The sequence below is a fragment of the Poromitra crassiceps genome (genome assembly GCF_964638095.1).
Source record: "Poromitra crassiceps genome assembly, chromosome: 13".
Taxonomy (NCBI): Eukaryota; Metazoa; Chordata; class Actinopteri; order Beryciformes; family Melamphaidae; genus Poromitra; species Poromitra crassiceps.
The window spans coordinates 13,288,049-13,315,240 of record NC_139644.1 but is presented as its reverse complement, the minus strand read 5'-3'; the positions used below and the strand labels follow the sequence as shown (position 1 = coordinate 13,315,240).

The following is a 27,192-nucleotide window of genomic DNA, read 5'->3' as shown; positions in this document are numbered from 1 at the left end:
TGCAAACGTGCGAATGAAGCAAGTGACGCAAATTTCCACGGTGCGAATGACAATTTTCACCTCTTCGCCCTTCCAGCGATCGGTGGTCGGCCCTAAAAATCCTGGTCGAACTCGGAGCATCCTTAATAGTTTGTAATGAGATTTGGACAGCATTATTGGACAGCTGTGTGGTCCGTGTTGTCTCAAGCAGTCATTGAGCAACACGAGAAGCGGAAGAGGAAGTAGAGATTGTAGAGCCGGTGGGCACTGGGGGGCAGCAGAGCATGCCAGCAGAGGGGTTTGAAGTCACTCTCTGGCAGTTAGCCAGTCTGAGAAGCGCTCCACCTTAGATACTTTACTGTGCTCGCTCGCAGGACATTTACCCTGGGGCAAACTCAATTGAGGAAACAGACGCATGCATGCAAAAGCAAGAAAACATCCAGATAAGGTACGATGTGCGCGCGCGCACGCACACAACACGCGCGCGCGCGCGCGCGCGCTCACACACACACACACACACACAGTCGATTAACAGAACAGAGGCAACCCCGTGTGCCTGCCTCTCCAGTTAGTGAGCTGTCCAAAGGTTTACAGGCCTGTTACTGCCATCTTTTTCCAGACAGCCCAGTAACCAATGAAAACAGCGCACAGAGCCAGCACACGACCTCTGACCTCCCGCAACAGAAAATGTGGAACACAGTGAGTCACAGAGGAAGTGGGCGGAGAGCGTTTTGTCCTCTGGCTTAGTGCTACTCGGGGCTGGCTGGGCAGCTGGCTGGCCGACTAGCTGGCTGGCTGACACATTACTAGCTGGCTGACCTCATTGGCATGCTGGCTGACTGGTTAGCTGATGACAGCGCAGAAAAACTACTACAATACTTTCAAATGCACTTATATTCCAAATAGTCATGTTTGCTTGATTCTCAGACTGGAGTTTTTCTGTTTGGCGCACCAACTGGTTAGCTGACCGATTAACTTGCACCAGAGCCGTGCGTATAGAAGAGTCACGACATCTCCATTCACTTGCACTATGAGCAGAGCAATTTAGAGAGAGAGTGGCGTCAGCGGAGGACCAAAATGTGTGACTCATTAGTATTAGCCAATGAACAGCCAGGAAGGGGTCTCGCGCTACTTTTGAATGCTAAAATAAAGCTGATAATGTACAATTTGATTATTTTTTTTTACCTAAAAACCCTTCAAAGTACAACACAAACTGTCCATTTTGCTGCAACTCAACAGTGCTGCTTAATCCAAAACTGGTCCATTGGAGTGAATGGAGATGTCGCGACTCTTTTATATACACAGCTCTGATACAGTGTATCTGCTATGTGTCAGTATCCACAACAACAGGCTTCCTTAGTGGTGTGTGTTAGTACTGAGATGAGAGGGAGCTCCAGTCCGACAGCTCCGCTCAGCTCCCCACCTGAAGCAAAGCATGTCCAAACAAGAGAGATGTCTCACGTACCGCCGAGACGTTCTCCCTGCTCCACAGAGTACGTTGAGTGACCTTTGAATGGATACCTCAGAAAACAATCAATTCAACTAGATTTCAACAAGGGAGAACGCATGCGTCTGGGTGATTTTGTAGCTGGGACGCAGCCATCGGAAGCAAGGAAACGCGAGCAGTGGTGCATCATTCAGCACTGCTGAAAGAATCATTCCTTCGATGGCTGACGACTGATGGCAGTGTTCCCCCCTTAGGATAGATTTGTAGACGGTCCTCTCCCCCCCCCCCCCCCCGCCCCCCGGCTTACCCTGCCTAGTTAGCCTGGCTCCAGACCTTCGAAGTCACGCCCACTCCACAGTTTATGAATTGAATTGAAAAATCAGGCTACTTACTGCCTAGTAGTAGATACAGTCAATAAAATTGTATTTGGCTATAGAGAACCACAGGAATGAGTGTCCGGAAGTATACTTCCGGGTTCGTAAGGGGAAAAGTGAATGGGGTTTTAGAATGGGGATTTCACTTAAATGCATAAAAGGTCTGTGGTTAACAAAAGTTTATGGGAACGCGAATTTGGGTTCAGCAGGATAATCTTCACAAACGTGAATAACTTTTATGACTTTTGGAACGTAAATGCATTTTAACATGTTTTTTTAAGCGCTTCAAAAGGCATAACGGTGATTAACGTTCATGAAGATTATCCTGCTGAACCCAAGCCAGCGGCGTTTCTCAGCGGAAAATATGTTTTTGCCATTCTCCCGTGTGGATTTGGATTTGACTGATTGGCTGAAGGAGTTGTCTGTCAAGGCAAGTACAACTGCCCATCTTTTCTAAATGAAATGTGAGTTCACTTGACTGGCTGGGTCGCCAGGCTAGAAGTGTCTGTGTGTGAGCAGAATTGTGTTCGGCCACAGCTATGCTATTTTACGTGCGATCGGACTGAATCTTTCAGGAAGTGTACAGAGCAGCCCTGTGGGTGACCTAATGGAGCCAGATTCTGTAATTAGGCCATTAGGGACAATTAATTGCTCTAATTACCTAATGATTGCCTAAAGATATGATGTCACATGTACTTTACTTCATGATTAAACTTGCTACAAGTATCCAAGAAGCTCATTCTTTCCTCATTTTTGGCCTGCTTGAGCTTGCTGTGGAAATCACTCGTGTTCCAGACCAGGGGGGCTCTAGGGGTCCACTAGTTAGTTTCTAAATCACAGATGACGTCATAATACGTTCACACTTGAGCAATTGTGATGTCATTAACTCATTCATCGCCAAAGACGTCTTTAACGTGTTATCAGGAATAGCCCTCCACGCCAAAGACGTGTTTGACGTGTTTTTGTTTTTATTAGTGCAGCGCGTAGTTCAAAGACTTCCCCAGCCTGTGACATGGTATCAGGTCCCTGGCCTCAAAGACAAGCCGACAACACGTGAACAAACACATAACGCAGCTGTTGTTTTGAAATTGAGCAGGAGGAAAGAACAGAAAACGGAGAAACGCTTCCTTGTGCAGAGAGGAGAAACGCCATTGAAACGCCCCTCGGCGCGCTGCACGAGCTGGTCGCCTTGCTGCAGGGCAGCGGACATGGATCAGTTGTTCGCGGTAGTCAAACCCGTGACCAACATGATCGATCCTGGTCCCTGGACCCCGTTCCTGTGTCCCAGCCCGAAAGAGACGAGACGGAGTCACAACTTTGTGAGGAGGAGAACAGCAGCCTCGCCACAGAAATTGCTTTCACACAGAGCCAAGCAGCACGGCCACTTTCCATGTGAGGGCGAGGAAGACTGGACTCCAATGCGACAGGACCCGGATGATCTCGCGGTAAGGAGTGTGTGTGTGTGTGTGTGTGTGTGTGTGTGTGTGTGTGTGTGTGTGTGTGTGAGAGAGAGACTACACTGATCTCTGCATTCTATGATCGTATAGTTTACTGAGACACTAGTACACTACACTGTCTCTGTACTAAATGTGATTATATAGTTTACTGAGAATATGTTGCTTTTATTTCAGATGAGGAGCCGATTGTGAGCCCACATCTCAGAATGAGGTCAGGACGGTCAGGACGGTCATTTAGGTCTGCTTCGCTAAATGACGAAATGTAATGTAATGTAAAGAGACACACATGGGCCCCGCGCACACACACACACACATTCACACTCACTCACACTGAGTAAACTGTATTGTTGAATGTAAAAAAAGCACTTCATATATATATATATATTTTTTTTTTGTCATTTGTGTCATAACAAATAATATTTACATGTCTGATGTCAATACAGTTCAAAATAAAAGAATTGAGAGCGAGTTCTGCCTGAGATAGTGTCCTTTACAAAATGCAATTTTCTGCAATTTCTCTTCTCAGAGAGACCTTTTTGGTGAAAACAGGGTGTATATAAATGGCTATAAGTAGAGTACAGAACATGCTAAAAGCTCACTTTTTTTCTTCTTCTGGTGAACCCAGAGACGTACATCTTCATTTTGAGGTATTGCAAATCACTTTGGTGCTAATAGATAATTTACTGTGGGTCTTGAAAGATGACCAACAATTATGAAAATCTTTGGCCTGTGCTAAATATTGGCAGTCCTAAACTGGCCATGAATGAGTTAAGTGATGTCACTTGAGCGATTGTGATGTAAATCGCTAATGATGTTATCAGTGATTCTCACTCGAGCAAAATCTTTCGATATTGCAGTACTGCAAGTACAAAGGCAAACTCCCAAGATGGTTTGCAAGTCCATACGTGTAGGCTGTTTGTAGGTGTGTGTGTGATGCAGGACAGTCACTTTGGGGAATTGGACTACCTGATCCAAGATGAGGACACGCTCATCGAGGGGGTCAGCAACCAGTTGGCATTTGTCGTTGTGCTCAGCATCACCTGCCTGGGAGGCCTACTGATGCTGCTCTGCAGAGATGAGCAGAACATTCACCCAGAGCATCAGGAGCATGTCCGAGCCGCACGCCAGCAGCTCCGGACGGAGCAGGATGGAAATGGTCAGTCCGGGGCCAGGAAGCAGTATTACACAGACATGTCTTGTCCTGTGTGTTTACAGCAGGCTGTTCTGCCTGTACAGACTAACTGTGGACACCTCTTCTGTCGTTCCTGCATAATAACTTATTGGAGGTATGGCACTTGGCTGGCGGCTGTTAACTGCCCCATCTGCACACAAATGGTGACGTTGCTGTTCCCTCTCTTCCATGAGCACGTCCAGCCCCAGCTGATCCTGAGAGACATCAACGATTACAACCTCAGGTTCTCAGGACAGCCAAGATCTCTGGTGGGCCGGCTGCGGGACGTGCCCACCGTGCTCCATCACGCCTTCAAGGAGATGTTCTCAATTGACGGCCTGTTCTGGATGTCCAGAATCTGGATTATTCTCTGCCTGGTGGGTGGGCTCGCCTATCTGGCCTCGCCGATCCACTTCCTCCCCGAGGAGTTCTTTGGCCTCCTGGGATTCCTGGATGCCTTCTTCATCATCCTGATCTTGATCGTTCACATCTTCATGCTGTTATGCAGAGACTGACTGGAGTAGGTGCTGAATTAAAATGTTTAGCTCTGGTTTGCTCTCTCATCAGGCAAAGAAACCGGAAGAGTGGATTGTGCATCTGAGATGTCCACACTTGATGGACATGGAGAGACGGAGAGACTGAGTAAATGGTTGTAGGACAGTTATTAATCGATAATGCCGCTTCTCTCAAATGGGTGGATTTAGTAGCCTGGATTGTCATATGATTTGACAGGGGGTTAGCGAAATACTTCCAATCGTATGTGTTGATTTTGTAAATAGAATTCACTGCTAAATGTGCATAACAATTCCAACGCTAAGAGACTACAAAAGTATGTTTTGGATTTGCACTTTGTACCAACATTACAGTGCCATGTAGATCCTGGAGTGATTCAGCTACCTGTGGGAAACATCTTCACAGCCTAACATATTTTATAGGCAAAGAAGTGGGAGGTTCTGCAAGGGCCGAGTCAATCATCACCTGACCGGAATCCAATTGCATTCCACTTGTTGAAGACCAAACTGAAGGGAAAACGCCCCAAGAACAAGCAGGAACTGAAGACAGTTGCAGTGGAGGCCTGCCAGAGCATCACCAGGGATGAAACACAGCATCTGGTGATGTATGTAATGGGTTCCACCCGTTCCAGACTGACAACAATTGACTACAAAAGATTTACAACCATGTATTAAAGGTGACAATTTGATTTATGATTGTTGTTTCTCCAATTACTGTTGGTCCTTTAAAAAGGTGTGGCCCTTTTAAATTATGTTGTAGATTCCTACACCGTTCACCTGATTTGGATGTAAATACCCTCAAATTAAAGCTGAAAGTCTGCATTTAAATTTTAAAGCACATATTGATTGTACAGAGCCAAAATGATGAAACGTGTCAATGTCCAAATATTTATGGACCTGATTTCATGTGCAGATGAAGATTAATTCTGACAATTATGAATTAATAAAAACCTGATGTGTTACAAAAAAACAAAAGGGGAAGGTGGGGGGCGGCAGTAGCCCAGGAGGCAGAGCTGTCGTCTGGAAATCGGAAGGTTCCCGGTTCGAGGCTCGCTCCTCCTGACACTGACAGGGGTGTCGAAGTATTCTTGAGCAAGACCATGAACTCCTATTATAAATGAAGGTTAATTAAATGTGAGTGTGAATGGGTGAATGGAGGCATTATTGGAAAACACTTTGAGTGGTCGATAGACTAGAAAAGCGCTATATAAATGCAGTCCATTTACGATAAAAAAAAAAAAAAGTTAAAAGCAGTGGCAACCATATTTCCGCAGTTTCCGCAGCGAGGGTGTGTCACTGCTGAACGCATAGAGAAACACTGGATGGCAATAATACCTGACGTCTGATGACTATAGTGGAGCAGGGCCCTTAGCCAGCCAGTGCTGAAGACTGGAAAAATGACGAGAATATGACTGCAGCGAGGAAATCCAAGTGTCAAATGTCAACGAGTTGGACAGCACAGAGAAGGGTGTGTGTGTGTTGGGGGGGGGGGGGAGAGAGGAAAAACTATTCTTTTTACTGCTCAAATTTGGAAAGAGTGAAACACTTTTCCTCTGAATTCATTTATTTCATTCTTTCCAATCAGAAAGCCTTCATCCACACAGGCTTTGACTCAAGTCTGGGCTATACTTTTTTTTTTATTATTATTATTATTATTATTATTATTATTATTATTATTATTATTATTATTATTATTATTATTATAGGGAGTTGATGGAGTAGGTACTAGCATAATCTATAAAGGAAGGATTACCTGTCAGACTGTTACAGCTTAACATTATGGATAATACATCATCATAACGTGGCCAAACTCTGTACAGCACACCTCCTACTCAATTATATAATGTCTGGAAGTCCACATGTTGTTATGCCTGCATACATGCAAGCCACTTCCACTATACTGATCGCCTGACAATCACATTCCTCACCGAGAGCTGGTGCTGGAGGAATGTCTAACGCAGCACAAAGCTCTGTCTTTCACGACAAGGACCAGAGAGAGAGAGAACGGGAGGGAGAGAGGGAGGGAGAGAGAGGGAGGGAGGGAGAGAGAGGGAGGGAGGGAGAGAGAGGGAGGGAGAGAGAGAGAGAGAGAGAGAGAGAGAGGGAGAGAGGGAGGGAGAGAGAGGGAGGGAGGGAGAGAGAGGGAGAGAGAGAAAAAGGGGGGGAAAGAGAGAGAGAGGGAGTGGGAGAGGCAGAGAGGAGGGGAATATACTCTACATTCTCGAGAAGGGTTGGGTCAGCTTATGCTCTGTACTTTTGGGACACACAGGTAAAGAACTCAGAATTAAACTACTACCAGGTTCTGTGAGGGGAACTAAGAATAAAACAGTGGCTGTTTTTTCGGGTTTGATTTCAGCACAGATTTCTATTTTTATTTTTGTCTTTATTTATTTTGTAAATATTCAATGCATGTAATAAAAAGAAATCACTTTGCTGACCATGAGTATTTCTGCTGTGTGTGTGTGTGTGTGCTCGAGCCACAAGGGGTTCATAGTTCAGTGCTGCGTGTCATAAAAGTGAGACAAGTGATTACATGAGGGCCTGTAGAAAGAGGTACCTGTAGCCTATACGTTCATTTAGCAACACTCTTTCTGTAGAAAGAGGTACCTGTAGCCTATACGTTCATTTAGCAACACTCTTTCTGTAGAAAGAGGTAACTGTAGCCTATACGTTCATTTAGCAACACTCTTTCTGTAGAAAGAGTTACCTGTAGCCTATACGTTCATTTAGCAACACTCTTTCTGTAGAAAGAGTTACCTGTAGCCTATATGTTCATTTAGCAACACTCTTTCTGTAGAAAGAGGTAACTGTAGCCTATACGTTCATTTAGCAACACTCTTTCTGTAGAAAGAGGTAACTGTAGCCTATACGTTCATTTAGCAACACTCTTTCTGTAGAAAGAGGTAACTGTAGCCTATACGTTCATTTAGCAACACTCTTTCTGTAGAAAGAGTTACCTGTAGCCTATACGTTCATTTAGCAACACTCTTTCTGTAGAAAGAGGTAACTGTAGCCTATACGTTCATTTACCAACACTCTTTCTGTAGAAAGACGTACCTGTAGCCTATACGTTCATTTACCAACATTCTTTCTGTAGAAAGAGGTAACTGTAGCCTATACGTTCATTTACCAACACTCTTTCTGTAGAAAGACGTACCTGTAGCCTATACGTTCATTTAGCAACACTCTTTCTGTAGAAAGAGGTACCTGTAGCCTATACGTTCATTTAGCAACACTCTTTCTGTAGAAAGAGGTAACTGTAGCCTATACGTTCATTTAGCAACATTCTTTCTGTAGAAAGAGGTAACTGTAGCCTATACGTTCATTTAGCAACACTCTTTCTGTAGAAAGAGGTAACTGTAGCCTATACGTTCATTTAGCAACACTCTTTCTGTAGAAAGAGGTAACTGTAGCCTATACGTTCATTTAGCAACACTCTTTCTGTAGAAAGAGGTAACTGTAGCCTATACGTTCATTTAGCAACACTCTTTCTGTAGAAAGAGGTAACTGTAGCCTATACGTTCATTTAGCAACACTCTTTCTGTAGAAAGAGGTAACTGTAGCCTATACGTTCATTTAGCAACACTCTTTCTGTAGAAAGAGGTAACTGTAGCCTATACGTTCATTTAGCAACACTCTTTCTGTAGAAAGAGGTAACTGTAGCCTATACGTTCATTTAGCAACACTCTTTCTGTAGAAAGAGGTACCTGTAGCCTATACGTTCATTTAGCAACACTCTTTCTGTAGAAAGAGGTACCTGTAGCCTATACGTTCATTTAGCAACACTCTTTCTGTAGAAAGACGTACCTGTAGCCTATACCTTCATTTAGCAAAACACTTTATGTAAAAAGAGGTACCTGTAGCCTCTCGAATTATTTACCTGTCATAATGAAAGAGGTTGTTCAAGAAATTTGAGATCATGATTTATCAATTTCACGTTCAGATTTTGGACCCTTGGACTCAAAAAGCCCCCGCGTGTGCTCAGATTTACTCTGCTTGTCCTTAAACTATACACTCGCGCTCAAAACTTTACCCTCGCGCTCAAAACCACAACCCTATCAGAAACCCACAACCAATAGAATGCCAGGATAGTGTCACATGATCCCCGACCCAGCAATCATGTGACACTATCCTGGCATTCTATTGGGTGTGGATTTCTGACAGGATTGTTGCACAACAAATCTGAGAGAAGAGAAGAGATCCAAGAGCAGAAGTTTCAAGAGCGCACAGAAGCAGTTTGAAGGGGGAGGGGAGACATTTGCATGCAGGCACCGAGTTTGAGCGCGAACAGAGGAAACGTAAGTGTGAGCAGGGGATTTTTTAGGGCAGGAAATCTGTCCAAGCAGACAAAAAATTATGCAATCATTCTGTCCAAACTTTCACCAATCTAATCTCATCATGACATCCAGGGATAGGCTATATTTTGCTAGCCGATGCGTTTAGAACATATTATTCTCACTTCGTCTCGCTATAGTAGCGTATTGACATGCTTGCTGTATTTAAACTGCCGTGAGATTTGTTTGAGGAGCAGCGAGACAGAGACGGGGATGGAAGTGGGCAGAGAGGGAGGGGGGGAGCTCAGAGCACTTTGGTTGCTGCTGGAACCTCGTTTGACGCTCCAAAATCGAAACAGGTTGGGAGTACGAGCGTCAAGGCAGTTTGACGTGCGTCAGAACGCTCTTGGTGCGTGTTCGGCAGTTTAAAACAATGGGTGGGCTTCCAAACGCTAGCGTCTGTGCGTTTGGGGCTTAAGGATCCAAAATCTGAACGTGAAATTGATAAATCATGCTCTCAAATTGCTAGAACGACCTCTTGCATTTAGATAGGTAAATAATTCCATAATATTTTGCTAGCCGATGCGTTTAGAAGAACATTCTCACTTTGTTCAGACAGTCTTGCTATAGTGTAGCGTTATATTTTAGTGTAGCGTTATATTTTACATGATTGCTATATTTTAAACTGTGAGATTTGCTTGGGGAGCATATACGAGACAGGCGGGGATGAAGGTGGGCAGAGAGGGAGAGAGATGGGGGGGGGGAGCTCAGAGCACTTTGGTCGCTGCTGGAACCTCATTCGACGCTCCAAAATCGAAACAGGTTCGGAGTCGAGGCAGTTTGACGCGCGTCAGAACGCTCTTGGTGTGCGTTTGACCATTTAAAACAACGGGTGGACTTCAAAACGCGAGCGTCAGATGCTGACGGTGCGTTTGGGGCTTTATACGTCATGCCCCACCCCACCGCACCCCCGCCTCCCCCCGCCCCCTCTGCTCGGCCGTGCGGCACGCGCCGGAGCTTCTCCCTCATGTTTAGAAAGTGATGAAGTGGTTTATTGAGGCATGTCTAGCAGGGTACCTGCAGGGGAGAGTCAGACCTGATTCTACGCGGTTATGATCCACAGTTTATGTTTAGAAGAGGCTTATCATCACACTTAATCACACTCTTTTCCTAGCTGTGATCTCACACATTTGCTAACCAGGACACCCCTACTGCACCCAACCACCCAACCCACCCAACCACCCAACCCACCCACCCACCCACACACACACACACACACACACACACACACACACACACACACACACACACACACACACACACACACACACGTTTGTATAGCTATCTCAGTGAGGACATTCATTGACATAATGCATTCCCTAGCCCCTAACCATCACAACTAAATGCCTAAGCCCAACCCAATTCTAACCTAACCCTCGAAACCAAGTCTTCACCTTTAAAACAGCCACTTGAAGGTGTATGAGAACGTGAGGACTGGCCCAAATCTCCTCACTGTCCTAAAATCTCCTCACTTCCCAGGTTTAAAACTCTAATTGGTCCAATAGTTGTAGTACAACAGTGGTTCCCAAACTGGGGTACATGGAGGTACTACAGGGGGTACTTGAGAGAAACGGGCAAATGGAAAACTGTAAATAAATAAATAAATGAATGAATGGTTCAAATCAATCTGCTCAGGAGGAGGTACTAAATGCAACTCTTTCACTCTATTTCTTATTTTGTAATGTTACATTCTTCACAAGGTGGTGCTATATTTTTCTCTAGCAGTTTTCTGAGCAAAATGTTCTCGTCGGGTAAAGGGGGGTACCGGTAGTTGGATTCAGAAATCAGGGAGAGGGGGTACTGAAGCCAAAAACATTTGAGAACCACTGTAGTACAAGAACACACACACACACAAGCATGCACACGCAGTCGCACACATGCGCACACACACACACACACACACACACACACACACACACACAAACGCAAACACACAGAACAGCTCCAGTGTGCTTTCAAGATCACAGCACATTGTCGGGCTTTGCCTGGATGGGAAAACCATGGACTTTCCCACAGAGGCAGACCCAGGAGCTGGCAGGGCACACAGAGGCAGACCCAGGAGCTGGCAGGGCACACAGAGGCAGACCCAGGAGCTGGCAGGGCACACAGAGGCAGACCCAGGAGCTGGCAAGGCATTAGTGAATGAAAGAAATGTTTGAATGGTAACAGTTGTACTCCAGGCCTGCAGAGAGAGTTGGCGTCCACATGGGGCTACAGCTAGCATGATGTCTTTAACAGACGTTCGGGGAACTTGTTGAACTACTGTGAGTGGGTCCTGTGACGACTTCTATAATACACTCTTGCGGGAAACGCGGTGTACCAGCAGCACTGGTACACCGCCTTTTGAGATAGTATTTTGAGATAGTTAAAAATAACTTTCGCTCAGCAGTGTTGCATAGTGCACAGCACACATCACCCATAGGTGACAGACACTGGATCGTACGAGCGGAGGAACTTGAGAACATTTTGTGCTAACCCTTGCAGGCGCAGCTGAAGCAGCTATAGTGAAAATGTGTTATTATCAGAAAGCATTTAAGCACAGATTATTGCCAGCAGTGTTGTGACACCAGATACCATTCTGTGTGAACGCATCCTAACAGGTGATGCAACCGAACGGACGGACATGAAGGAGAAAGTCATATTCACCTGTAGGAGGTCATCACTCAGCACCTCTGTTTTCTCTGCCCTGTTGGGGGGAACACAAATCAGAGGTCAAAGTTCAAAGAATGGCAACACATGGATCAGAGAAAATACAAAATACCAGGACCTTTTTTTTTAAGGGGGCGGAGCTAGGGATAGGAAGGTGGTGGAGAGTTGGGTTTTAAGGGGTGGGTAGGGGGAGTGGCTAGGGGGCTGTGGGCGTGGTCCCATGAATCTGAATGGCCACAAAGGTTTGCGCTTGTTCTGTTGTTCCTGAAGAGTTGACATTTGAAGAATATACAAATTTTCCCTTTCACCCAACAGTGAAAAACACGGCATCAACAAATAAGTAATTGTAACAGACTTAGATGGAGCACCTGTTATGGAAAGTAAACTGACTTGTTAACCCGGAGACTTGCATTTAAGCATTTAAAATGCATGCTTATGATGAGACTACTGTATGTCATGTCATGTCATGTCATTTGAATAAATACAGTTCCACAATGTACTGTGGGCTTAATTCCCTGGGACAAAGAAGTAGCAAGAAGTCACTTGAGGTTGCAGTAAAAAGAAACATCCAGCTGACAGTGTGCCATGCTGAGGATTGCAGCAAGCAGCAGGCTGGCCATCATGTCTATCCAGCCCAACCTGTCTGGAGTGTGCACTGTTACACACTGAGCAAGATACACACCAGCACAGCACAATATGCTTATTACCACCACACAACCACTGTTACACACTGAGCAAGATACACACCAGCACAGCACAATATGCTTATTACACCCACACAACCACTGTTACACACTGAGCAAGATACACACCAGCACAGCACAATATGCTTATTACACCCACACAACCACTGTTACACACTGAGCAAGATACACACCAGCACAGCACAATATGCTTATTACACCCACACAACCACTGTTACACACTGAGCAAGATACACACCAGCACAGCACAATATGCTTATTATACCCACACAACCACTGTTACACACTGAGCAAGATACACACCAGCACAGCACAATATGCTTATTATACCCACACAACCACTGTTACACACTGAGCAAGATACACACCAGCACAGCACAATATGCTTATTATACCCACACAACCACTGTTACACACTGAGCAAGATACACACCAGCACAGCACAATATGCTTATTACACCCACACAACCAACTGCCTTCACACATGATGTTATATATTGTTACATTTATGCCTATGAATGCTTCAGGAAACATAACCGGGTTCCATACAAGTTATGAAGCTAAGAGAAGAGCTCTCTCTCTCTCTCTCTCTCTCTCTCTCTCTCTCTCTCTCTCTCTCTCTCTCTCTCTCTCTCTCTCTCTCTCTCTCTCTCTCTCTCTCTCTCTCTCTCTCTCTCTCTCTCTCTCTCTCTCTCTCTCACACACATCCACAAAACATAACAGTCTCATGTGTACACAAACACAGAAGTCCACCACCACTTGTGCCTGTGGCGGTTTTCCATGCTGGACCTGTCAGTTTGCTCCACCCTGTCACAACACACACTTCAGGGGGTGGCGGTGTGTGTGTGTTGTGTGTGTGTGTGTGTGCGCACTCTGTACATGGGAACGCCGTCTAGAAGGGACTTCCAATACGATACGATAGTACTTTACTGTGAGACAAGTCTGACATTCTTCCTGCATCACAGCATTGCAGCTCCATTTACAACATCACAGAAAAGAGAAACTTTAAAACAGGACACAACGATACATAGATTCAACATGACATTACAATCACAGGAGACAACATCTCCTTTCACTTACTTTACACATAGATTCCACTAGGGTTGTCAAGAGTATCGATAGTATCGAAAAGTATCAATACTGAACATTTGAATCGGATACAATACTCATTTGCAACAGGTATCGATAGTATCAATACTAAAAATTTGAAATGGATACAATGCTCATTTGCAACAGTTCTGATACCATCAGTGCTTTCTTTTAATGAAAAATCACTGATTTTTCCCTCCCTATCATTGGCGGGTATCTGTTGCTTCAACAAGCTAAACATGTTCTGATGGCTAGAGCAGGGCTAATCTGCTGTCTAAGTTCAAAGTTTTATCAGTCCTAGGTTATGGAGAAGTGTGCGTCTGTCCGTCCATCCGTCTAACTTTATTTATGCCTCTTGATGTGTCGTCATCCCCCCCTTCACGTGGTATCGAAAATGGTATCGAGTATCGATATTTTCCTGGGTACCGGTATTGAAGTAGAAATTCTAGTATCGTGAATCCCTAGATTCCACATGACATTACAATCTCAGAAGACAACATCTCCTGTACTGTACATTTGGTCTGCTTCATCTAACCTTATTAAATCATGGAACCCAGATGTTTGGTTTGAAGGTAACAGGTTCTATTCACTGTTCAGGACGTGGTTGGGGTCAGAGGTGCTGTTGTTGGCCAGCCTTAGTATGTTATTATGGTAGGCTGATTCAGAAAGTTTCTCGAGTGGTTGACCTACTCTCTTTGAACAGATTTTTTTATTGATTAAGCTTTTTTTTTTTACATAGTTCTAAAACTGTTTATCTGTTTGTCAGCATGCTTATGGAGAAACTACTGGCCTGATTTGCATGAAACTTGGTATGAGGGTGTATATAGCATGAGCCAAGGGAGAAGCCATTACATTTTGGAGCAGGTCTTCTATCATAGAAGACTGGACTAAAGCCCATGGCACACCAAACGAACATTCTCAAACAAACACAAACAAACACGAACAAACACGAACAAAGACAAATGTTCGTTTGGTGTGCCATAGCTGTCTGTCCTTGTCTGTTCGTGTTTGGCGATGTTCGGCGATGTTCTGTCATGTTTGCCAGGATTCGACTTGTTCAATCCGGCGTTGTTCGCTGTTCGCTGTTGTCTGGTAACTTCCCATGTTTTCAGTCGCGTATCCATGGAAACGGAGCTCACGCATGCGCGCCTAATGCATGCGGTTGTCTGGTCAGTTTGGTCAGAGGCAGAGCCTCCTCTAAACTAACGTTACACGCGCGACGCAGCAAACATACGTTTCTCTGCCAACCATGTGCCATCACACTGGGCATCAACAACACTAGCGGGAGACTTCTCCCATGCACTCCCGCAAATAAGTAATGTTATGCGCAGCAAGGTTACATAATGAGGGAGAGAGAGAACATCCATGACGGCTAACAGCGAGCTATGCTAATAACTAGCTAGCCGTTCAGAAACACATGTAAACAGCCGTGTGATCACTGAGAACGTCAGTAAAATAAGGAGAGAGCTGCAGGTGCTTATGCAGAACTAGTGCACGATTAAGTGCACAGTGGGTATTGACCCGCTGTGATGAAGAATATAGCGAGATTAACCAGGTTGATACCAGAGAAAACACTGTTGCAGCTGCCATCAGCAGGACCTCCAGGCTTCAACTAGCGTTGCCTGTCACATGACGCCTTCATGGTCCCTCGATAAAGTCTGCAGAAATATGCACGTTCCCTCACCTCTCTCTCAAGAAGCGTCACGTGAGTGTGGCGTTTAAGGCCATCTGTCGCTACAAAAGAAATAAACTGGGTGTATCATTGTATTACTCAACAGATGTATAACTAACTTTGTCAGTCTGAGCCATCTTCTATGTGCTGTAACACAGTGCAGTTTCTATTTTTCTGGTGTTTCTTTTTTACATGTTTGGGACTGTTGTGCTGAATATGTTTGGTCGGTGTGCCATGCTTTCAAACAATCTCCAACATCTGCCAACATTCACAGACAATTGTCTGTTGGTGTTTGTTGGTGTTTGTTTGAGAATGTTTGATTGGTGTGCCATGGCCTTAAGACTGGACTGGAGGTCTGAGCTCTCCGAGTGCCCTTCTAGTTTCTCACATGTTACTCATGGCTTTGGGTGTCGGATTTTAGTCTCGAGTAAAATCTCAAATACCGATATTCCATTTTAGTCTGGAATCGGCACCGATGCCCGTAGTGATAGCGGTGCATCCCTATATATATATCTCTCTCTCTCTATAGATAACGGGACTTCACACTCGAGGCTTAAAGACAAAGGTGAAAAGTGTATTTCGTCTCACTATTTCTAGTAATAGAAGACTTGTGCGGAGACGCGTACAAATCATTGGTTTGAATAGTGCTGAGCTAGTGAAAGCATTAAATAAGGTCATCACTCACCCTTTCAATATGTAAACAGAGACATGCATGAACACACGCTCCCTACAGAGCTTCCCCCTGTCTTCAGCAGAGCATCATGAACACACGCTCCCTACAGAGCTTCCCCCTGCCTTCAACAGAGCATCATGAACACACGCTCCTCACTACAGAGCTTCCCCCTGTCTTCAGCAGAGCATCATGAACACACGCTCACTACAGAGCTTCCTCCTGCCTTCAACAGAGCATCATGAACACACGCTCCCTACAGAGCTTCCCCCTGTCTTCAGCAGAGCATCATGAACACACGCTCCCTACAGAGCTTCCCCCTGCCTTCAACAGAGCATCATGAACACACGCTGCCTACAGAGCTTCCCCCTGTCTTCAGCAGAGCATCATGAACACACGCTGCCTACAGAGCTTCCCCCTGTCTTCAGCAGAGCATCATGAACACACGCTCCCTACAGAGCTTCCCCCTGCCTTCAGCAGAGCATCATGAACACACGCTCCCTACAGAGCTTCCCCCTGTCTTCAACAGAGCATCATGAACACACGCTCCCTACAGAGCTTCCCCCTGCCTTCAACAGAGCATCATGAACACACGCTCCCTACAGAGCTTCCCCCTGCCTTCAACAGAGCATCATGAACACACGCTCCCTACAGAGCTTCCCCCTGCCTTCAGCAGAGCATCATGAACACACTACAGAGCTTCCCCCTGCCTTCAGCAGAGCATCATGAACACACGCTCCCTACAGAGCTTCCCCCTGCCTTCAGCAGAGCATCATGAACACACGCTCCTCCCTACAGAGCTTCCCCCTGTCTTCAACAGAGCATCATGAACACACGCTCCCTACAGAGCTTCCCCCTGCCTTCAGCAGAGCATCATGAACACACGCTCCTCCCTACAGAGCTTCCCCCTGCCTTCAGCAGAGCATCATGAACACACGCTCCCTACAGAGCTTCCCCCTGCCTTCAACAGAGCATCATGAACACACGCTCCCTACAGAGCTTCCCCCTGCCTTCAACAGAGCATCATGAACACACGCTCCCTACAGAGCTTCCCCCTGTCTTCAACAGAGCATCATGAACACACGCTCCCTACAGAGCTTCCCCCTGCCTTCAGCAGAGCATCATGAACACACGCTCCCTACAGAGCTTCCCCCTGCCTTCAACAGAGCATCATGAACACACGCTCCCTACAGAGCTTCCCCCTGCCTTCAACAGAGCATCATGAACACACGCTCCCTACAGAGCTTCCCCCTGCCTTCAGCAGAGCATCATGAACACACGCTCCTCACTACAGAGCTTCCCCCTGCCTTCAACAGAGCATCATGAACACACGCTCCCTACAGAGCTTCCCCCTGCCTTCAACAGAGCATCATGAACACACGCTCCCTACAGAGCTTCCTCCTGCCTTCAGCAGAGCATCATGAACACACGCTCCCTACAGAGCTTCCCCCTGTCTTCAGCAGAGCATCATGAACACACGCTCCCTACAGAGCTTCTCCCTGCCTTCAACAGAGCATCATGAACACACGCTCCCTACAGAGCTTCCCCCTGCCTTCAACAGAGCATCATGAACACACGCTCCCTACAGAGCTTCCCCCTGCCTTCAACAGAGCATCATGAACACACGCTCCCTACAGAGCTTCTCCCTGCCTTCAACAGAGCATCATGAACACACACTCCCTACAGAGCTCCCCCCTGCCTTCAACAGAGCATCATGAACACACGCTCCCTACAGAGCTTCCCCCTGCCTTCAACAGAGCATCATGAACACACGCTCCCTACAGAGCTTCCCCCTGTCTTCAGCAGAGCATCATGAACACACGCTCCTCACTACAGAGCTTCCCCCTGTCTTCAACAGAGCATCATGAACACACGCTCCCTACAGAGCTTCCCCCTGCCTTCAACAGAGCATCATGAACACACGCTCACTACAGAGCTTCCCCCTGTCTTCAGCAGAGCATCATGAACACACGCTCCTCACTACAGAGCTTCCCCCTGTCTTCAGCAGAGCATCATGAACACACGCTCCTCACTACAGAGCTTCCCCCTGTCTTCAGCAGAGCATCATGAACACACGCTCACTACAGAGCTTCCCCCTGTCTTCAGCAGAGCATCATGAACACACGCTCACTACAGAGCTTCCCCCTGCCTTCAACAGAGCATGCCAACAATATAGGCCAGGCCCAAATCTCACAGGGATCAATTAACCCTCTCCCACACAAGAGTGATGATGACCTAATGCTGCTGTAAGTCTGAGAATGAGATGTTCATCAGTTACGCCCTACAGGCCTACACACACGCATACCACGCTTAGCTCACCCTTACAAGAAAAGACCTAAGGCTGGACTGTGCTGCCTATAGCCTACGTGCAGAGATTTTAGTTTAGTTGGGTGAAATTATTCCAGGTGGACCAGCAAAGATTATATCAATATTTTACGGGCAGGCAAGGGTAGAAAACAAACCTAGAAACGGCAAAGGAATCAGTTAACACAAGGTTGTAATATTAAAAGTAGTCTCGCTGGCCGGCCTCGCCTCCCTTCCGTGAGGAGTCTGGCAGGGGTGGTCTCCATTCTGGAATTGCGATGGGCGGCGCTTAGCGGCAGTGCCCTTCGAATATAGGTTCCAACAATCCAACTTGCCATTTTCAGCGTGTAGCAATGAGCTAGCGTGTAGGTTTCTGCCGTTAGCTTGCTAGCTAGTTAGCGTTGTTGTTTTCACTGCGGCGGCAGGGGGCTATTTACAGCGACACACAGGGAGGAGGGAGCGGGAGCCGCTCTGATTGACATGGTCGGAGCCAATGACATAGCTTGTAATAAGCGGTGAGCGGACACCCGGCTGCCACCGGAACAGTCGCTCCAATGGGAGAGCAGCTGTAAGAGCAGGGGAGGGCTTAGGCCAGCAGCCTGTTTCCGTGCAGCCACACTCTTCTCACAGAAGGGAGGGGAGGCTGGCAAGAGAGACTATATTCAAAGTGATAATCCGCGAGATTCTTGTGTTTCTTGATTTTGGCGACATCTTTGGAGATACGCGGTCAACGCGTTGGTGTTTTACACTCAGGCTCTGGCCCACTGGCCCAACATACTGTAATAATAGCTCAATGTAGACTGCAGCGTCTTCTATCTAACGTATAAAATGCATCACTTCCTGTGTAGCAAAGGATTTTTCCTGGGAAAGAGGAATCGGGCGTTTAGAACGGCAAAAGAAAAAGGCATCACAAACTCGATACGGTTTAAAAGTCACTATTGCATTGCATGGCAACAGTGGTGACACAGAGGAGCAAAGCAGCAGACAGACATTTATTGAAACAGATTCAGATTATTACTTGAACAATTTGACAAAGTGTGTGATGGCATGAGACAGCATCTGCAGCCAGAATACCTCCACACACACACACACACACACACACACACACACACACACACACACACACACACACACACACACACACACACACACACACACACACACACACACACACACACACACACACACACACAGATCCACATCACATCTGATTAGAGAGGAAAGGAGCTATGCTAGCTTTATGCTAGCTCGTCTCTGGAGGTAAACGCCACACAGGCACTTTTTAGATTCCTATCAATATTGAATTAGCATTGAGCAGAGCGGAGCTTGGCCCTGCCTGGCCAGCAGCTATTGTTCTAAGAATAGGCTTCCTCCAATGCTAGACTCTGAGAGAGAACTTTACTTGGAGGAGAATAACACTGAAAGCTTGTACTGAGTTCTAACGGTAGCGATGCAAGCACAGACTATGTACACATATGGGCCTATCAAGGAACCAAACTGAAAACTAGAAGTGCACACAGAGAGCGCAGAAGACCTCCGCCAAGTCCAATAGTCTAGTCTGCTATGGTATGCAAACTTCACAAACTAAATGTAATGGGTTCTTCCTTGGGCCATGCTACATACACCCTACCACAAAGTTTCGTGAAAATCGGCCCAGTAGTTTTTCTGTAATCCGACAGACAGACAGAGACACAGACAGACAGACAGACAGACAGACAGACAGACAGACAGAGAGACAGACAGACAGACAGACAGACAGACAGACAGACAGACAGAAAACATAACCTCCTTGGTGGAGGTAATAATCATCCAAGAAACACAGTGTGAGAACTGAGAACTGTACACATCAAAATATGACAGGCGGTGATCCTAAAGTACAGTCTGTATTTTCATACCAACTCCAAGACTCTGGGTGAGAACAAGCTGTTCTGGTGCTACAAGTACAGACAGTATGTGTAGGCATTCATCATAAACACACCGCACTGTGAGTGTGTTGAGCTGTTTAGGACATTACACACACCACCACAGTTCATCTCCCTCCTTTTGAACTGTACCGCTGAGGCTCTGTGGCGTCCCCAGCACCACCGCTGTGTGAGCCCGTCGTCAACAACCATGGAAATGCTTAGTCCACAAAACTCTCCCTGCCAGGCCTTTCCAGAGCCAAACAGAGCAGCGCATCATCACATACATACGGGCCATGGGGGGAGAGAGAGACACACGTCCAACTGAGAGCTTTGCTTTGGTTTGCGTTATGAGTCAGATAGAAGCCATCCTCCTCCGACCACAATGTGTCACCGTGAAGGCATTTGGTTGCAGCTCTGTGTTTCTGGAAGTGTATTAGCAGGGTATGAAATGCTTCAGGCTTCTCTTCAGGGCTGCTGGTGCATTTGACAAAAATATTGATATTGGGTGACAGTGTAGCCAGTGTATCACGATATGGTTATTATCACGATATGGTACCAGTGTATCAATAATGTATCGCAAGAGGAAGTATGATGATATATATCGATATTTTGTCCCACCCCTAGTAGACATTTTGTGTCTTTAATGCAATAAGGGTACACAATAAAAAAATAAAATAAATACATTAGGTACAGTCTAAAGCATCAACACATGTGAACACTTGTTGGTATACTACAGTCATGTACTTTTCTTCAAGTGTTATTGTACGGGGAAAACAAATGCATTATCATTTTTAAACATGTGACGTAGCCCTATGGTTTTGCCATTTTTCCCAGCGCTACTGCTTCAGTTGCACTGGCTGTGCAGATATTGCTGATATATTGAGAATAATAGGAGTAGACATATTTTCAAAAACAAACAAAGACATTTGTTTAGATGAGAGAGGATCCTCTCGGCTTGGAGGGTAAAGCCACCTAAACTCCGTTCACTCACTTCACCTTTGTATTGGTGCATAACAGGCTGACACAAATCGTTAATGCAAATCTGTAGTTTAGTCTGTGTGCCATCAGCCAGATGTAAATGATATGATAGGGTTTATAAGATAGGGTCTGATAGGAAAAGCAGCGTGAATTGACACAAACTGTTTTTATATATACTGGTGGTTGTGATGATGATTTCTTTACTATACTGCATCGCTTAGGCCAGCCAACTCTTTTGTGACACCCTCTTTAGGAGGTCTGCAGTGCCACAGGCAGGTCCGGGGGCGTTTTGGCTTGTTGAGGGTGTGTGTGCTTACATGCACACAGATGCGTGTCTGTCTGTGAGTGAGTGAGCTGTCAGTCCGCTCAGTTCAGTTTCACTGCTCGCCTCTTACACAATATATGAGGAAAGGAGTGAGGAATCCGAGGCCGTTCCTTCAGGCCTATTGGTTAGAAAGAGGGCAGAGTGACGTGAATAAACATGAAGCCATCAGCTGCAGACTGGATGAAGGTGATCATAACTGAGACAGCGCTGGTGTTGAGAGCCTGAGGGAAAGCCCCCTGTGGAGGTGAAGGGGAGGGGGATAGTAGCTATGTGATGGTCCTTTCTTTTTTGGCTGATGTAAACTATAAATGGCCGCCCAGTATCACTATGCAACAGAAAACATTTCTCCAAGTGTGTGAGGTTTAAATCCTTATGAACTGTGCAGCTATAGAAACAGCTGTAAAACCCTACAATATGATACTCTATCAGATTGTCATTTGAAGTCTCTCTTGTTATTGGCATATTGTGACATCAGAAGAAATACAAAAAATACCATTAACTCTTAGAAAGTATGTGATTTTTAACAGGTATGTCTTCGTTGGGACTACATAGTAGGCTACAGTACACTGTATAGGCTACTTTTACCAACATGTTGATGACAATACATTGTAACACAACATGTGTCATTATTAACATAACTGAACTCGATCATAGACTCCTCATAGCATAGCCTAATGTGACCCCCCATTTACACCCTAATTAAAGTTTCCAGGTAATTGAGAAAACGTGGCCCAACCCTTCAGATACCGCCCACAATAAATAGATAGCAGATTTGCAGATGATGGTATGGAAAAGTGACTGCAACCAAACTGTGACAACTGACATTTCAGGCTACTGTGTTGTGTAAAATGACGTGGTACCAAAATAGCAACATGATATTAACTTGCAACAATGTATGTCGTGAATAAAACAAAGACCCACCTTCCAACAGTTTGGTTGGCGAGTTGTCTCACGCGGTTGAATTGTTTCTTCATTGTTTTGCCTCCTTGCTTTTGTCCAACTAGTCCGTAAAAGTTAGAAAACTAGGCCCTCCGACTCCGAGCGCTGTCGTTCCTCCACCGGGCAGCTCGAAAAGTTGCGCTACGTCGCAGCCATTGCAGGGCAAAAACGGGCTGCGAACCGACTTTTTTTCGCACTACAACCTACAATACAAAGGTTTTCCTAACTGAACCCAATGACACCTACCGCTCTGAAACGCTTTCAAACCGATACAGACTATCGAATCATTTGAAACAATCTCTTTTCTCCTCCTGACTCCCCAATTGCCACTAGCAGATGTTCTATTACAACTGCTTTAAGTGCAACAACCAGTGTTGAGTCAGTGTAGGAAGAAGGAAGTGCTTTTACTTCCCTACTGTATGCTGCATGGCCCAGTGGTGACATGTGATACCTCTGTGTAAAAAAAAAAAAATCAACTGCCTATCAGTATCATGGTCATGTCAAAGTCATTCACGTTATGTCAATTCGATGAATAAAGAATCATCAAAATACTAGGTCTATATAAAATCTGATTATTAATCATATCAATTATTAATTAAGAGTCATCCTAGGCCTACTTGTCTTTTAAAGTCTGCAGACCTATGTGCTGCTCTGCTGACTGAGCCATTTTTGAATGAAAGGTTGATGATGCCAAATTTGGAGAGACAGCCTAATGACAAAATGACATCTAGATGTGATCCTAGAATGACTGGAAATCTACTTGCTGTTATTCAAAGCGGTCTGCTGCTATCTTGTGGCTGCTGCTCTGTCATGACATGCAACCAGAGAATCAGACTCCTTGTTGGCCTTCATCAGGAATCTGGATCATAAAAATTGCCAATTACAACAAAGGTATTATTATTTTTTTACGAAGACACAGATCAATTTTTTCTTTTTTACTTTTTTACATTTTTGGTGGGCTTCCAGCTCTGGGTTCTGGAACCCCTTCAAGGAGCTCTGGGACCTGTTCAAGGACCCCCAGAACCCCTTCAACGACCATTGGAACCCCCTCAATGACCATTGGAACCCCTTAAAGGACCCCTGGAACCCTCTCAAGGACCCATGGTACCACCTCAAGGTCCTCTGGAACAGGTAGCAGGCAAAGCTTGGCTGTAGATAGGCTATGTTCTGTGATGGAGTCAGTCCTTTGCCTTTTTCACTTTGGCTTCTGGCTCTGTGGGAGCATCAGCAATTAGTTTGTATGCTTTTCTGCTCTACAGGAAGCGTTGCAAACTTAAATTTCCCTTGGCTGCAGTGTGCTTCACATAAGACTCTCTTTGAGTTTATTTGTATTCTATATCGGTACATGTAGCTGTAGCCTACTTGTTTCAATCCACGTTTTTAATTGCTTTTAGTGCTGTCCTTGTTGCCGTTTGGGTCTAAAGGCCTTGCTGTGCTATGCGTCTGTCCCAGTGGTGTGCCTGACCAAGTTGGTGCCCTAGGCAAGATTTGTGCTGGTGCCCCCCCTCCCCCAAAGAAAATATAATAAAAATTATATCGCAGCGAATTCCACCACTGCAGTGCAGGCTCAGAATCGCCCTTCCCCAGTGGCGCTGGAAGTACTTTTAGGAAGGGGTGCTGTAAGGAAGGGACTCAATCAGGACTCAATCAAAGAAAATTTGATGTTTTTTGGACTTTAATCCATATTTAGAAGAATATTTAATTTTAAATTAACATTAGGATTATACTGTTGTGATGTCATTATTCAGTATCTTCTCCTTTTCTCACTCACTTTCATATAAGCACCTGCTCTCCCTTTAGTCGTTTTACACTACAACAGACAGCAACACAGGCATAAACACTGAACTTATTATTATTATTATGGAAAACCAGATTATGATGAAAATCAAACACTTTTGAAGAGAGAGCATATTAAATAAGATCAGAGCTGGGAAGCACAAACTGTTTTTTAATGCATTTTGTTGGTGGTATAAACACAAGACAGCCAAATCCAACAATTTCGAAAATCCCATTTCTTGCCACCAGGGGGTGCTGCAGCACCCTCAGCACCCACCTTCCATCTCCCTTGCTCCCCCCCCACTCTGGGAAAAAGCTCCGAGCAGGTAAAAGGGGACGCGGCCGCGCAGGGGGTGGGGTGGTATGGATTAGGGACCATGGTGAAAGTGCTGCAGCCCAGGCAGCCAGAAAGCCAGAATTAGAAAAATGATTTCACTATTATTTAAAGACTTAAGATGTTGTTGTGCATATTTTTTGTCTACTATTGTAAAATAATAGTAGGCCTATTATCATGAAAAAGTATTTCTAATTTTTATTTTATTTTTTACCCTCTCTGGCGCCCCTAACGGCTCAAGCGCCCTTAGCATTTGCCTAGTTCGCCTAATGGACGGCACGCCACTGGTCTGTACAGCTTATGCTTGTGCTGCTTTGTGTTTCTCAATATTAGTTTGTATTATTTTAAGTTGCTTTCTGCAAACTGATTGGCTTCTTGCTTTGCCCCATGCTTTTGTCATGGTGATTGAGCCTATACCTTGTCAGAGTTCATGACACTTCAGTCGGTGTGGCAGCAACTGAGCCAACACGCTGTTTCAGACAGGCCTGTTTTATTAGAGAGGCACATGTCCTCACCTCTATCTTATCTACATTATGGGGGTTGATTATGCATCTACATTGCTAAGGCAGGTCAGGAGTAGCCAGCAACCTGTCTGTGCAGGCTAGTGCAGAAATGTTTGTTTGAAGGACTTGGAACCATGTTTGTCATGGGTTTAGGTCAGTGGTGGCCGTTTGTCACAGGTCTGAAGAGGTAGCGAGTGACCTTAATCTAACCATTATGTGACACTTGTCTCAATTGGAGGGAGGTGTGGAGGACTTTTTAAACGTTCACTTTGACCTTGCATTTGTTGATATCAGAGCAATTTAGAGAGAGAGTGGCCTCAGCGGAGGACCAAAATGCGTGACTCATTAGCCAATGAACAGCCAGGAAGGGGTCTCGCGCTACTTTTGAATGCTAAAATAAAGCTGATAATGTACAATTTGATTTAAAAAAAAAACTTTAGTCTAGTCTTTTCTAGTCTTTTTTGCTGCAACTCGACAGTGCTACTTAATCCTGGACCTTACTTCCTGGAGCCACCGTGCCATCCCTGAAAGTCTATGAGAGGAGAGCAGAACACGGTTTCAATCCTCTGGCAGCTGGGCAGCAAGAGCTTGAGATGAACCAGAGCTGTGGCTAAGTAGAGGGTAACAGGCTAAGAGTAATCCTTTGACAAGATACAAGAATTTGAAGCAATTCCGTCAAGGTGTTCCTGAGATATATTGCATTAACGAGCATGAAAATGGCATTCGTGAGGTCACAGTGACCTTGAACTTTGACCACCAAAATCTAACCAGTTCATCCTTGAGTCCAAGTGGATGTTTGAGCCAAATTTTAAGCAATTCCATCAAGGCATTCCTGAGATATTGTGTTAATGAGAATCGGACGGACGAACAACTCGAAAACATAATACGACTCTGGCTACGGCTATCACGGGGCGGAGGCATAAAAATAGTTATGTAAAGAGATCATTTAAAAGTTCATAATTCCTTGGCCTCCAGTCCTGTCTTCGGTCAGTCAGCTTTATCTTTATGGTCTACGCATCAAAGTCTCTAAAACTGTGACAATAACTTTGCTCACTCTGATGATATCACATATCTGATATCACATCCACCTCTAGGAATCAAGCTTTACTCGACACAGCTGTCACTAAAGATGTTTACCACCAGGTAACTAAATGTCATCTGTACAAGTATGTGGTGACCGTGACAATTCCTTGATATCATCGTCACATCATATGTGTTTCTGTCTATTTTCAGATCACCATCATGCCACACTCTGTGTATTTTCATCAATCATTTATTTGTTTTGCATAATAAAGATCATGAAATAGTGATTATAAACAGATAAAAAAAGGGAACATTCTTAACTCTTTCTCAACTTCTGGGAGAATGATAAGGTTTCAGGTGATTGTTATTTGAGCTACCGATGTTCATGCAGGCACAGACTGCATAATCGGGCACGTCGGGCAAATGCCCGGTGGCCTGGCCTGGCCTGGCCTGCAAAAAAAAATTGTGCCCACAGTCAGGCCACTCACTGAACAGCAGGCCAGGCACCGCCTACTGGTTTACTAGTGGTTTTATTACTTTATTCAGGGTTAAAGTGGGTGCATCTCATTGTAAAATTGGACTCGGCCCAAATTGGGCTTCAAACGACCCAAATTGGGCTTCAAACGGCCCAAATTGGGCTTCAAACGGCCCAAATCTGGCTTCAAATGACCCAAATTGGGCTTCAAACGGCCCAAATCTGGCTTCAAATGACCCAATCGCCGGCGACCGCGCGTTGGCCCATATCGGCCTGGCCTGCTTGGTATCTAATGCCCGGCCTGAATTATGATCCCAGTCCGCCCCAAGCCTATATGAATATTGCATATCCACTGAAACCACACAACCTTTACTGTTTTTAAATATGAATGTGCACACTGCAACATCTTAAGATGAGATTTGAACCATCACTGACCAGGGCGGAGGGGGGGGGGACAGAGAAAAACATAATAAACTATATGGACTCTGGTTCTTCTGTATTGCCCTGCAGTCCTACCCCCTGCTCCTCCACCTCCTCCTTCATCTCCTTCTTATCTCTGCTCTCACCTCCTTA

The 27,192-nt window shown here is 45.4% G+C and overlaps 1 protein-coding gene and 1 pseudogene across 5 annotated transcripts in view; one reads left to right on the top strand and one right to left on the bottom strand.

The window, feature by feature from the left end:
• The window catches only part of arhgap17b (Rho GTPase activating protein 17b), a 51,348-nt gene extending 28,491 nt beyond the window's left edge, over positions 1 to 22,857 (bottom strand). For all 4 annotated transcript variants that reach the window (XM_083649860.1, XM_083649863.1, XM_083649861.1 and 1 more), the window contains exons 1-2: positions 22,491 to 22,857; positions 11,921 to 11,960 (exon numbers count right to left, since the gene is read on the bottom strand). In XM_083649860.1, the coding sequence (XP_083505986.1) occupies positions 11,921 to 11,960; positions 22,491 to 22,543 (93 nt within the window). In that variant the 5' untranslated portion in view covers positions 22,544 to 22,857. The remainder of the gene's footprint in view (positions 1 to 11,920; positions 11,961 to 22,490) is intronic.
• LOC310787800 (E3 ubiquitin-protein ligase RNF170 pseudogene) lies at positions 4,191 to 4,943 on the top strand (annotated as a pseudogene). The gene has a single exon. The product of its transcript is annotated as an E3 ubiquitin-protein ligase RNF170 pseudogene (transcript).
• Positions 22,858 to 27,192: the final 4,335 nt, after the last annotated feature.